Source organism: Apium graveolens, chromosome 7 (assembly GCF_009905375.1).
Source record: "Apium graveolens cultivar Ventura chromosome 7, ASM990537v1, whole genome shotgun sequence".
NCBI lineage: Eukaryota > Viridiplantae > Streptophyta > Magnoliopsida > Apiales > Apiaceae > Apium > Apium graveolens.
Window position 1 is genome coordinate 246669691 of NC_133653.1, and position 14656 is coordinate 246684346.

Sequence of the window (14656 nt, forward strand, 5' to 3'; positions counted from 1 at the left end):
GTTCTAATCAACCATGGAAGTCACTTTTCACAATATTAGAGTCACTTTGCACCCTATAAGAGTCACTTTCCACCATATATACAATAATTGATAGGTTAACATCATATACATCTAATTTGACATCCTTTTACCAACTATTAATGCCACTTTCATACAAGTTAATTTTGTTCCACATTTTGGCTCTAATCAACCATGTAAGTCACTTTTCGCCATATTAGAGTCACTTTGCACCCTATAAGAGTCACTTGCCACCATATATTGTTACAATTAACATGTTAACATCATGTACATGCAATTAGACATCCTTTAACCACCTCTTGGTACCCTTTTCTTACAAGTCAATTTTGGGCTACATTTTGGTTCTAATCAAACATGTAAGTGACTTCTCACAATATTAGAGTCACTTTGCACCATATAAGAGTCACTTGCCATCATATATTGGTACAATTAACATGTTAACATCATGTACATGCAATTAGAAATCATTTTACCACCTCTTAGTGCCACATTCATCAAGTCAATTTTGGTCCTCATTTTAGTTATAATTAACCATGTAAGTCACTTTTCACCATATTAGAGTCATTTTGCATCCTATATGAGTCAATTTCCACAAAATATTTTTACAATTAACATGTTAACATAATATACATCCGATTTGACATCCTTTTACCACCTCTTAATTCCACTTTCATACAGGTCAATTTTGTAACACATTTTGGTTCTAATCAACCATGTAAGTCACTTTTCACCATATTAGAGTCATTTTGCACCTTATAAGAGTCACTTTCCACCATATATACAACAATTAACATGTTAAAATCAAATACATCCAATTTGACATACTTTTACCACCTATTATTGGCACCTTCATACAAGTTAATTTTGTTCCACATTTTGGCTCTAATCAACCATGTAAGTCACTTTTCACCATATTAGAGTCACTTTGCACCCTATAAGAGTCACTTGCCACCATATATTGATACAATTAACATGTTAACATCATGTACATGTAATTAGACATCCTTTAACCACCTCTTGGTACCCCTTTCTTACAAGTCAATTTTGGGCCATATTTTGGCTCTAATCAAACATGTAATTGACTTCTCACAATATTAGAGTCACTTTCCACCTTATAAGAGTCACTTGACATCATATATTGGTCCAATTAACATGTTAACATCATGTACATGCAATTAGAAATCCTTTTACCACCTTTTAGTGCCACATTCATAAAAGTAAATTTTGGTCCACATTTTGGTTCTAATCAACCAAGTCACTTTTCACCATATTAGAGTCATTTTGCACTCTATATGAGTCACTTTCCACCAAATATTTGTAAAATTAACATGTTAATCCGATTTGACATCCTTTTACCACATCTTAATTCCACTTTCATACAGGTCAATTTTGTTCCACATTTTGGTTCTAATCAACCATGTAAGTCACTTTTCACCATATTAGAGTCACTTTGCACCCTATAAGAGTCACTTTCCACCATATATACAACAATTGATATGTTAACATCATATACATCTAATTTGACATCCTTTTACCAGCTATTAATGCCACTTTCATACAAGTTAATGTTGTTCTACATTTTGGCTCTAATCATCCATGTAAGTCACTTTTCACCATATTAGAGTCACTTTGCACCTTATAAGAGTCACTTTCCGCCATATATTGATACAATTAACATGTTAACATCATGTACATGCAATTAAACATCCTTTAACTACCTCTTGGTACCCCTTTATTACAAGTCAATTTTTGGCTACATTTTGGCTCTAATCAAATATGTAAGTGACTTCTCACAATATTAGAGTCACTTTGCACCTTATAAGAGTCACTTGCCATCATATATTAGTACAATTAACATGTTAATATCATGTACATGCAATTAGAAATCCTTTTACGACCTCTTAGTGCCACATTCATACAAGTCAATTTTGGTCCACATTTTGGTTATAATTAACCATGTAAGTCACTTTTCACCATATTAGAGTCATTTTGCACCCTATATGAGTCAATTTCCACCAAATATTTCTACAATTAACATGTTAACATCATATACATCCAATTTGACATCCTTTTATCACCTCTTAGTTCCACTTTAATACAGGTTAATTTTGTTCCAAATTTTTGTTCTAATCAACCATGTAAGTCTCTTTTCACCATACTAGAGTCATGTTGAACCTTATAAGAGTCACATTCCACCATGTATACAACAATTAACATGGTAACATCATATACATCCAATTTGACATGCTTTTACCACCTATTAATGCCACTTTCATACAAGTTAATTTTTTCCCATATTTTGGCTCTAATCAACCATGTAAGTCACTTTTCACCATATTAGAGTCACTTTGCACCCTATAAGAGTCACTTGCCACCATATATTGATACAATTAACATGTTAACATCATGTACATGTAATTAGACATCCTTTAACCACCTCTTGGTACCCCTTTCTTACAAGTCAATTTTGGGCCACATTTTGGTTGGTTCTAATTAACCATGTAAGTCACTTTTCACCATATTAGAGTCATTTTGCACCTTATATGAGTCACTTTCCACCAAATATTTGTACAATTAACATGTTAACATCATATACATCCGATTTGACATCCTTTTACCACCTCTTAATTCCACTTTCATACAGGTCAATTTTGTTCCACATTTTGGTTCTAATCAACCATGTAAGTCTCTTTTCACCATATTAGAGTCATTTTGCACCCTATAGGAGTCACTTCCCACCATATATTGATATAATTAACATGTTAACATCATGTACATGCAGTTAGACATCCTTTAACCACCTCTTGGTACCCCTTTCCTACAAGTCAATTTTGGTCCACATTTTGGCTCTAATCAATCATGTAAGTTACTTCTCACCATATTAGAGTCACTTTGCACCTTATATGAGTCACTTTTCACAACCTATTTGTATAATTAACATGTTAACATCATATACATCCTATTTGACACCGTTTTACCACATCTTAGTTCCACTTTCATACCGGTAATTTTGTTCCACATTTTGGTTCTAATTAACCATGTAAGTCACTTTTCACCATATTAGAGTCACTTTGCACCCTATAAGAGTCACTTTCCACCATATATACAACAATTGATATGTTAACATCATATACATCTAATTTGACATCCTTTTACCACATATTAATGCCACATTCATACAAGTTAATTTAGTTCCACATTTTGAATCTAATCAACCATGTAAGTCACTTTTCACCATATTACAGTCACTTTGCACCCTATAAGAGTCACTTGCCACCATATATTGATACAATTAACATGTTAACCTCATGTACATGTAATTAGACATTCTTTAACCACCTCTTGGTACCCCTTTCTTACAAGTCAATTTTGGGCCACATTTTGGCTCTAATCAAACATGTAAGTGACTTCTCACAATATTAGAGTCACTTTGCACCTTATAAGAGTCATTTGCCATCATATATTGGTACAATAAACATGTTAACATCATGTACATGCAATTAGAAATCCTTTTACCACCTTTTAGTGCCACATTCATACAAGTAAATTTTGGTCCACATTTTGGTTCTAATTACCCATGTAAGTCACTTTTCACCATATTAGAGTCATTTTGCACCCTATATGAGTCACTTTCCACCAAATATTTGTACAATTAATATGTTAACATCATATACATCCGATTTGACATCCTTTTACCACCTCTTAATTCCACTTCCATACAGGTCAATGTTGTTCCACATTTTGGTTCTAATTAACCATGTAAGTCACTTTTCACCATATTAGAGTCACTTTGCACCCTATAAGAGTCACTTGCCCCCATATATTGATACAATTAACATGTTAACATCATGTATATGCAATTAGACATCCTTTAACCACATCTTGGTACCCCTTTCCTACAAGTCAATTTTGGGCCACATTTTGGCTCTAATCAATCATGTAAGTTACTTCTCACCATATTAGAGTCACTTTGTACCCTATATGAGTCACTTTCCACAATCTATTTGTATAATTAACATGTTAACATCATATACATCCAATTTGACACCGTTTTACCACATCTTAATTCCACTTTCATACAGGTCAATTTTGTTCCACATTTTGGTTCTAATCAACCATGTAAGTCACTTTTCACCATATTAGAGTCACTTTGCACCGTACAAGAGTCACTTTCTACCATATAAACAACAATTGATATGTTAACATCATATACATCTAATTTTACATCCTTTACCGACTATTATTGCCACTTTCATACAAGTTAATTTTGGTCCACATTTTGCCTCTAATCAACCATGTAAGTCACTTTTCACCATATTAGAGTCACTTTGCACCTTATAAGAGTCACTTGCCACCATATATTAATAAAATTAACATGTTAACATCATGTACATGCAATTAGACATCCTCTAACCACCTCTTGGTACCCCTTTCCTACAAGTCAAATTTGGACCACATTTTGGCTCTAATCAAACATGTAAGGGACTTCTCACAATATTAGAGTCACTTTGCACCTTATAAGAGTCACTTGCCATCATATATTGGTATAATTACCATGTTAACATCATGTACATGAAATTAGAAATCATATTACCACCTCTTAGTGCCACATTCATACAAGTCAATTTTGGTCCTTATTTTAGTTATAATTAACCATGTAAGTCACTTTTCACCATATTAGAGTCATTTTGCACCCTATATGAGTCATTTTCCACCAAATATTTGTACAATTAACATGTTAAAATCATATACATCCGATTTGACATCCTTTTACCACCTTCTACTTTCATACAGGTTAATTTTGTTCCACATTTTGGTTCTAATCAACAATGTAAGTCTCTTTTCACCATATTAGAGTCATTTTGCACCCTATAAGAGTCACTTGCCACCACATATTGATACAATTAACATGTTAACATCATGTACGTGCAATTAGACATCCTTTAACCACCTCTTGGTACCCCTTTCCTACAAGTCAATTTTGGGCCACATTTTAGCTCTAATCAATCATGTAAGTTACTTCTCACCATATTAGAGTCACTTTGCACCCTATATGAGTCACTTTCCACAACCTATTTGTATAATTAACATGTTAACATCATATACATCCAATTTGACACCGTTTTACCACATCTTAATTCCACTTTCATATAGGTCAATTTTGGTTCTAATCAACCATGGAAGTCACTTTTCACAATATTAGAGTCACTTTGCACCCTATAAGAGTCACTTTCCACCATATATACAATAATTGATAGGTTAACATCATATACATCTAATTTGACATCCTTTTACCATCTATTAATGCCACTTTCATACAAGTTAATTTTGTTCCACATTTTGGCTCTAATCAACCATGTAAGTCACTTTTCGCCATATTAGAGTCACTTTGCACCCTATAAGAGTCACTTGCACCATATATTGTTACAATTAACATGTTAACATCATGTACATGCAATTAGACATCCTTTAACCACTGATTGGTACCCTTTTCTTACAAGTCAATTTTGGGCCACATTTTGGTTCTAATCAAACATTTAAGTGACTTCTCACAATATTAGAGTCACTTTGCACCTTATAAGAGTCACTTGCCATCATATATTGGTACAATTAACATGTTAACATCATGTACATGCAATTAGAAATCATTTTACCACCTCTTAGTGCCACATTCATACAAGTCAATTTTGGTCCTCATTTTAGTTATAATTAACCATGTAAGTCACTTTTCACCATATTAGAGTCATTTTGCATCCTATATGAGTCAATTTCCACCAAATATTTGTACAATTAACATGTTAACATCATATACATCCGATTTGACATCCTTTTACCACCACTTAATTCCACTTTAATACAGGTTAATTTTGTTCCACATTTTGATTCTAATCAACCATGTAAGTCACTTTTCACCATATTAGAGTCATTTTGCACCTTATAAGAGTCACTTTCCACCATATATACAACAATTAACTTTTTAAAATCATAGACATCCAATTTGACATACTTTTACCACCTATTATTGGCACCTTCATACAAGTTAATTTTGTTCCACATTTTGGCTCTAATCAACCATGTAAGTCACTTTTCACCATATTAGAGTAACTTTGCACACAATAAGAGTCACTTGCCACCATATATTGATACAATTAACATGTTAACATCATGTACATGTAATTAGACATCCTTTAACCACCTTTTGGTACCCCTTTCTTACAAGTCAATTTTGGGCCATATTTTGGCTCTAATCAAACATGGAATTGACTTCTCACAATATTAGAGTCAGTTTCCACCTTATAAGAGTCACTTGCCATCATATATTGGTACAATTACCATGTTAACATCATGTACATGCAATTTGAAATCCTTTTACCACCTTTTAGTGCCACATTCATACAAGTAAATTTTGGTCCACATTTTGGTTCTAATCAGCCATGTAAGTCACTTTTCACCATATTAGAGTCATTTTGCACTCTATATGAGTCACTTTCCACCAAATATTTGTAAAAATTAACATGTTAATATCATATACATCCGATTTGACATCCTTTTACCACATCTTAATTCCACTTTCATACAGGTCAATTTTGTTCCACATTTTGGTTCTAATCAACCATGTAAGTCACTTTTCACCATTTTAGAGTCACTTTGCACCCTATAAGAGTCACTTTCCACCATATATACAACAATTGATACGTTAACATCATATACATCTAATTTGACATCCTTATACCAGCTATTAATGCCACTTTCATACAAGTTAATGTTGTTCCACATTTTGGCTCTAATCAACCATGTAAGTTACTTTTCACCATATTAGAGTCACTTTGCACCTTATAAGAGTCACTTGCCACCATATATTGATACAATTAATATGTTAACATCATGTACATGCAATTAAACATCCTTTAACTACCTCTTGGTACCCCTTTTATACAAGTCAATTGTTGGCTACATTTTGGCTCTAATCAAATATGTAAGTGACTTCTCACAATATTAGAGTCACTTTGCACCTTATAAGAGTCACTTGCCATCATATATTAGTACAATTAACATGTTAATATCATGTACATGCAATTAGAAATCCTTTTACGACCTCTTAGTGCCACATTCATACAAGTCAATTTTGGTCCACATTTTGGTTATAATTAACCATGTAAGTCACTTTTCACCATATTAGAGTCATTTTGCACCCTATATGAGTCACTTTCCACCAAATATTTGTACAATTAACATGTTAACATCATATACATCCGATTTGACATCCTTTTACCACCTCTTAGTTCCACTTTAATACAGGTTAATTTTGTTCCAAATTTTTGTTCTAATCAACCATGTAAGTCTCTTTTCACCATACTAGAGTCATTTTGAACCTTATAAGAGTCACATTCCACCATGTATACAATAATTAACATGTTAACATCATATACATCCAATTTGACATACTTTTACCACCTATTAATGCCACTTTCATACAAGATTATTTTTTCCCACATTTTGGCTCTAATCAACCATGTAAGTCACTTTTCACCATATTAGAGTCACTTTGCACCCTATAAGAATCACTTGCCACCATATATTGATACAATTAACATGTTAACATCATGTACATGCAATTAGACATCCTTTAACCACACCTCTTGGTACCCCTTTCCTACAAGTCAATTTTGGGCCATATTTTGGCTCTAATCAATCATGTAAGTTACTTCTCACCATATTAGAGTCACTTTGCACCCTATATGAGTCACATTCCACAACCTATTTGTATAATTAACATGTTAACATCATATACATCCAATTTGACATCCTTTTACCACATCTTAATTCCACTTTCATACAAGTCAATTTTGTTCCACATTTTGGTTCTAATCAACCATGTAAGTCACTTTTCACCATAATAGAGTCACTTTGCACTCTATAAGAGTCACTTTCCACCATTTATACAACAATTGATATGTTAACATCATATACATCTAATTTGATATCCTTTTACCACATATTAATGCCACTTTCATAAAGTTAATTTAGTTCCACAGTTTGAATCAAATCTACCATGTAAGTCACTTTTCACCATATTAGAGTCACTTTGCACCCTATAAGAGTCACTTGCCACCATATATTGATACAATTAACATGTTAACATCATGTACATGTAATTATACATCCTTTAACCACCTCTTGGTACCCCTTTCTTACAAGTCAATTTTGGGCCACATTTTGGCTCTAATCAAACATGTAAGTGACTTCTCACAATATTAGAGTCACTTTGCACCTTATAAGAGTAACTTGCCATCATATATTGGTACAATTAACATGTTAACATCATGTACATGCAATTAGAAATCCTTTTACCACCTTTTAGAGCCACATTCATACAAGTAAATTTTGGTCCACATTTTGGTTCTAATTAACCATGTAAGTCACTTTTCACCATATTAGAGTCATTTTGCACCCTATATGAGTCACTTTCCACCAAATATTTCTACAATTAACATGTTAACATCATATACATCCGATTTGACATCCTTTTACCACCTCTTAATTCAACTTTCATACAGGTCAATTTTGTTCTACATTTTGGTTATAATCAACCATGTAAGTCTCTTTTCACCATATTAGAGTCATTTTGCACCCTATAAGAATCACTTCCCACCATATATTGATATAATTAACATGTTAACATCATGTACGTGCAGTTAGACATCCTTTAAGCACCTCTTGGTACCCCTTTTCTACAAGTCAATTTTGGGCCACATTTTGGCTCTAATCAATCATGTAAGTTACTTCTCACCATATTAGAGTCACTTTGCACCTTATATGAGTCACTTTTCACAACCTATTTGTATAATTAACATGTTAACATCATATACATCCAATTTGACACCGTTTTACCACTTCTTAATTCCACTTTCATACAGGTCAATTTTGTTCCACATTTTGGTTCTAATCAACCATGTAAGTCACTTTTCACCATATTATAGTCATTTTTTACCCTATAAGAGTCACTTTCCACCATATATACAACAATTGATATGTTAACATCATATACATCTAATTTTACATCCTTTTACCAGCTATTAATGCCACTTTCATACAAGTTAATTTTGTTCCACATATTGGCTCTAATCAATCATGTAAGTCACTTTTCACCATATTAGAGTCACTTTGCACTTTATAAGTCACTTGCCACCATATATTGCTAAAATTAACATGTTAACATCATGTACATGCAATTAGATATTCATTAACCACCTCTTGGTACCCCTTTCTTACAAGTCAATTTTGGGCCATATTTTGGCTCTAATCAAACATGGAATTGACTTCTCACAATATTAGAGTCAGTTTCCACCTTATAAGAGTCACTTGCCATCATATATTGGTACAATTACCATGTTAACATCATGTACATGCAATTAGAAATCCTTTTACCACCTTTTAGTGCCACATTCATACAAGTAAATTTTGGTCCACATTTTGGTTCTAATCAACCATGTAAGTCACTTTTCACCATGTTAGAGTCATTTTGCACTCTATATGACACATAATGATATTGATATAAAAATGTTCGTACACATTATCGTAACTTCATGAATATATATCTTTAAAATTTAAAAAAAGATCGTATGTATTTAAACTCCGTGCGGGCAACATAACTACTTATTAATAGAGGTTATGTACTTTAGTCCCTAAATTATGAATTTTGTACCCTTTAATCATTTTTTATATTCTTGTTTTGATGGATTCAAGAAATTATTTAAAATTACTTTATCAACTTACAATCAAATTTTCTTTAAAAAAGAAAATCCTTCTCATAATCTTCAAAATTACATAATTTTTTTTATTCTAACAAAATGTTGGAATTATGACATGTAAATACATACACATTATATTTACTTTGCATAATAAAGTCAACTAATGATTTTTTTCGATTACTAGCAAAATTCAAGGTTCGTTTTTTTAAGAAAATAATGGAACGCTTACCTTATATAATTTTGTTGCCATTTTCTACAATTATTAACATATTAAACTTCTGACGAATGCATTTTTCTATTGATAAAAAAAATATTTTATATCAAAAAGTAACTCATCCAAAAAAAAAGTAAAAAATCATGTAAAAATAATAAAGTTCCTGTTTGAGAAATTTTAAATAACTAACTTATAATTTAAAATAAATAAATGTCTTCAAAATGATAAGTAAATTAATTCTAATACGTTATTCAAGTGTTTATATAAGTTTACTTATAAATTAGATTTTTTAATAAACTAAAATAAATAATTTTTAATATAGTTATCTTAATTTATGAATTTTAAATTTAAATAAGACTTAATTACACTTTGCGTACGCCAAAACTAATTAAATTGCAGCATCATGGCTAAATTATAATTTTAACCACTTACTTTACTAAATTTTTATTTTCTTATAATATGGGCTCCCGCCTAAGAGCATATGCACCCCTCAACTCCATCAATTCATCAATTCATCAATTCAATCAATGGAGTTGATTACTATTCATGTTAGAATCACTTTTTTTCTTAATTTTTATACACCCACGTAACTCCATCAATCCATCAATCCATCAATTACTATTCATCAAATAAATAATTATATTATATATCATAAATTTAATTTCATCTCTATTATTTAATGGTCCCACAAATCATATCCAATAATACATTGCTGGATAATTTTAGATTTTTGATAAGATAGTGGATAAATTTAAATTTTTGATAAGATTTTCGTTCATTCACATTATGACACGTGTCATGATCCAGATTTATAGATAGAAAATTTTGTATAAATAATAGATGCTCTTCATATTATAGTCATATCAAAATCAATACAATCTTTTCAATAATGAATTCATTAAAAAGATTATTGAGTCAGAGACAAAAACACAGTCAAGAAGAGTCTGAAATTATGAATACCATGGTGACCGAAGCGGCAATGATGAAGGAGTTCATCGATAGCCAATTAGTACCCATTATATATTTAAATATGTAATAATATGAATGTGTAAAATTTTTGCAAGGAAATATGAGTGTGTAAAAGTTTGAGTTACAAATAAAATTTTGGGATCAGTTTTTATAAGCAAAAAAAAATTGACCGTTAATTTGACCGTTACTAAAAATAATATGGCTGTTATACAGTGAAAACAACTAAAAAAACAATGACAGCATGCTTTGAAACGGGGGCCCCACGTATTGATGCCCGTTGGAGACTCCATCAAATACTGATGATGACCTGCTTCCTGAATTGATGGGCCGTTGAAAATCAAAGGAGTAATAAACACTGCGCTGCATTATCACATGGCAGGAAAAAATCAAATATGCTCCCGAATTGATGTTTTAACGTGAGCGGTGCATATGCAGAGTTAAAACTCCGTCAATTTGAACATTTATATTATGTATATAACTCCATCCACGCATCAAATTCATTCCTAAACAAAATGAGAAAAAAAAATCTAGTTCGAGTCGAACTTCGTTGTTGCAAGACACATCATCTGCTGCATTTTTATCCAATCTTGAGTTTGATGATGCGGATATAGATGATGGATTGGATCCTGCATTGAAGGAAGAAATTTACAGGTTTTTTAGTAGTAGTCTTAATCATTAGTTTATAATTTAAGAATCACAACCAACATATCTGAATGTAATTTTCAAGTTGCAAGATCTATTTATACAGTACACAGTTGGATAGAGAAGCATGAACATGAGGCTACTTTATTTGTATTGTTTCATCCACCCATCAAATTCATTCGTAACTCCATGCAAGTCTGGTTGCTGTTTGGTCTGGGAGGATTGGGACTCTTTGACAGGTGTTCGATGGATGTGAGAAGTTGAATTGGCTGGTCTTTATAGCTAGTATTTTTTGATTTTCTTGGATGTTTTTTCTAGAATTTCTTTTCTTGATTGATGGTTGGTCTGTGAGACGAAGTGCAAGAAGAGGTAAAATAATATATATAATATGTACATGTATATGTAGAGTAAAGTTCTATGGAGTCCACCTTTAATTGGAGTCCTCGGAGTCCATATATGTTCTGCAAGTAAAATATAGCTTAAAATATTACAAAACATATTATTTTTCGACAAACATCACTATTCTATCAAAAATCTTGTAGATTGCATACATTTTACAAGCAGAACATTGCAAAAATATATATTCTACAAAACATGTTTAGTTTGCAGAACATAAATGTTCATGTTGCAGAACATATTGCAGAATATACATATTGTACCGTAAATATATGAGATTTGCATGATTTTGTTGAAGTTATGCTATTTGTGTAACATGTTTTGCAAAATAACACGTTTTACAATATATTTTATTTGCAGAACGTAGATGGACTCCGAGGACTCCGATAAAAAGGTGGACTACATAGAACTCAGCCCTGTATATATAATCTGTTGAATTTATTATATTGCCCATCCTCTAAAAAATAATTATTAAACGGTATTAATTACAGACTAACAGAGTTGGGCGACCGCCTCCATATTATAAAATAATAAAAATTTAGACATGGCTAAAATTATAATTTAGCCATAATCGTGCAATTTAATAATTTTTCGGATACCCAAAGTACAATTTAGTCTTTAAATAAACATGTTAAAATAACTATCTTAAAATTTAAAAATGATGCTAATAAAAAAATAAAATATGAAAATAAGTTATTTAAAAAAATAGGGCAGTTGAGTTAAGTACATCAAACAAACAGGGAAGTTCTGATAGAATTTAGCTTTTATGCAGTTCAGCCTGTTAAAACAGAAGGGGTGGAGAAGAGGACTAGCATCTTAACAAAAGGTAATCCACCAACTTGCTTTCACAGTTTCTGTTTGCTATATACATACATACATATATATACACACACACGTGTATATGAATCTGTAAATTTCAAAATCTGCTTTGTTTCGATTGAATTTATCCAGCATACATCATTTACTTTATGTTACTGTTCTTGAGTTTCAATTTATTATAATTTGATTGATTGATTGTATCAGCTGATTTTAGATTCAGATAAGTTGTATTTACAAAGTGACTCTGATCATTTCGTGTTTTTTCCGAAGATGTGTTCGTTGACTTCATTGTAATTGAAACATAAAGAATTGACTTGATATTATAGAAATTCAGTTTACTGTGTAGAATGTGAAAATCGAGCTCTGTGCGCAACCGTTAATTACCTGCTTTGTTTGTTCTCAATAACGTAATGTAATTGATATTTGTGCTCATCCTTCAATTAATTTGTAATTGACCTGCACACTCTTTCTGAATTGCTATGTAGATTTTCTGACAGTGTTAATCATAGACAAAACCTAGTACAGTATATCGTTGGATTTGGAATAGAAAGTAATCTAATAGCTGTCTTTACGCAAATATGAAATTAAACCTTGTTCTGCTGTTCAAGGAGCTAAACTTTGTTGTTCAAGGTGTGCAACCTCAAATGCTAGCAAACGATTTGTTTTACTTTTGACTTTCCAAAACTATACTTCTACGGAGTGTATGCTTTTCTATTCTTCACAAGTTTAATTTCTCTCATATCAGGTGTAATTAGGTTCTGTATGGATATTATTCAGACATATAGTGCAACTAAAGATGTTGACAGTTTGCACGAGAAGGAGAATGTACCTGTTCAGATAAAAGTGTTGTTTTTTGCACGAGCAAGAGATTTAACTGGCTTGGCGGAAATGTCACTGGACGTGTCATCAGGTAGTACTGCACATGATTGCTTGAACAAACTAATTGCCAAGTTTCCGCAATTGGATGAGATCCGTGGCTGCATGGTACTGGCTCTGAATGAAGAATACACGACTGAGTCTGCAACTGTTAAAGACAAAGATGAATTGGCTATTATACCTCCAATAAGTGGAGGCTAAGTTTGTTGATGTATAAACTCTTGAAACTTGAGGATGTACGACAAGTCTGTGCCAATAATATACCCATACAGGTTTAAGTTCTGCTTCGGGATTTGATAGCGTATATTATTTTATTTTTGGTTATAACACTGTCCTATTTATGTTGTATCAAAGATGCTACATATTCATAGCATGTATCCCTAAGATGTCGATTATTTTCTATACCCATCACCTATGTTAACCACTTTTGTAATTGATTCCGCCAATATTAGTTTGTACTACGTAGACCAAATAATCCATATTCATTTATAACACCTTCAGAAAGAAATTCATATGTGATGGTGTATTAGACATGGTGTTACAAAAATTTAACACCAGCTATTTATTCTGTTATTGTCTCTGTTGTGTTTCTTGGTTGATGCAAGTCCTTGATGGGGAAAATACTTGCTTCTGTTGCCGTATTCTGTTTTTTTACTTTTGCTTTGCGACTGTTTTTGTTCAATTATATGTTTTTGCCTGTAGAGTGTGTGCTTCAGTATCTCAACTGTAGATTTGTAAGAATGGACAAGTCTCAAGCAATCTGCAATCAACATTGTTACTCTAAATGTATCAAGCTTTAAGGCATTTCTCTTTTGCTTTAAGTTTTCCAGAGCTATATTAAGGGGCTCATATGATGCTACCTCCTACCTGGATGCATCTTATGCGATATTATGAAGTTCTCCTTAAGGTAATAAACGCTATAGTCTAGATATGTTCCATGTAATTTGAGAATATGATACCCTTTATAAAT

The 14656-nt window shown here is 32.0% G+C and overlaps 1 protein-coding gene across 1 annotated transcript; it reads left to right on the forward strand.

Moving 5' to 3' along the window:
• The first annotated feature begins 12682 nt into the window (after positions 1–12682).
• Positions 12683–14200, forward strand: LOC141670580 (molybdopterin synthase sulfur carrier subunit). Its single transcript, XM_074476510.1, has 2 exons — positions 12683–12817; positions 13556–14200. Exon 2 carries the CDS (start codon positions 13573–13575, stop codon positions 13885–13887), a length of 315 nt encoding a protein of 104 aa, XP_074332611.1. The 5' UTR covers positions 12683–12817; positions 13556–13572; the 3' UTR covers positions 13888–14200.
• The last annotated feature ends 456 nt before the right edge of the window (positions 14201–14656 follow it).

Coding starts and splice junctions, on each gene's coding strand:
- LOC141670580 (XM_074476510.1), top strand. CDS start 13,573: ATGGATATTATTCAGACATATAGTGCAACTAAAGATGTTGACAGTTTG.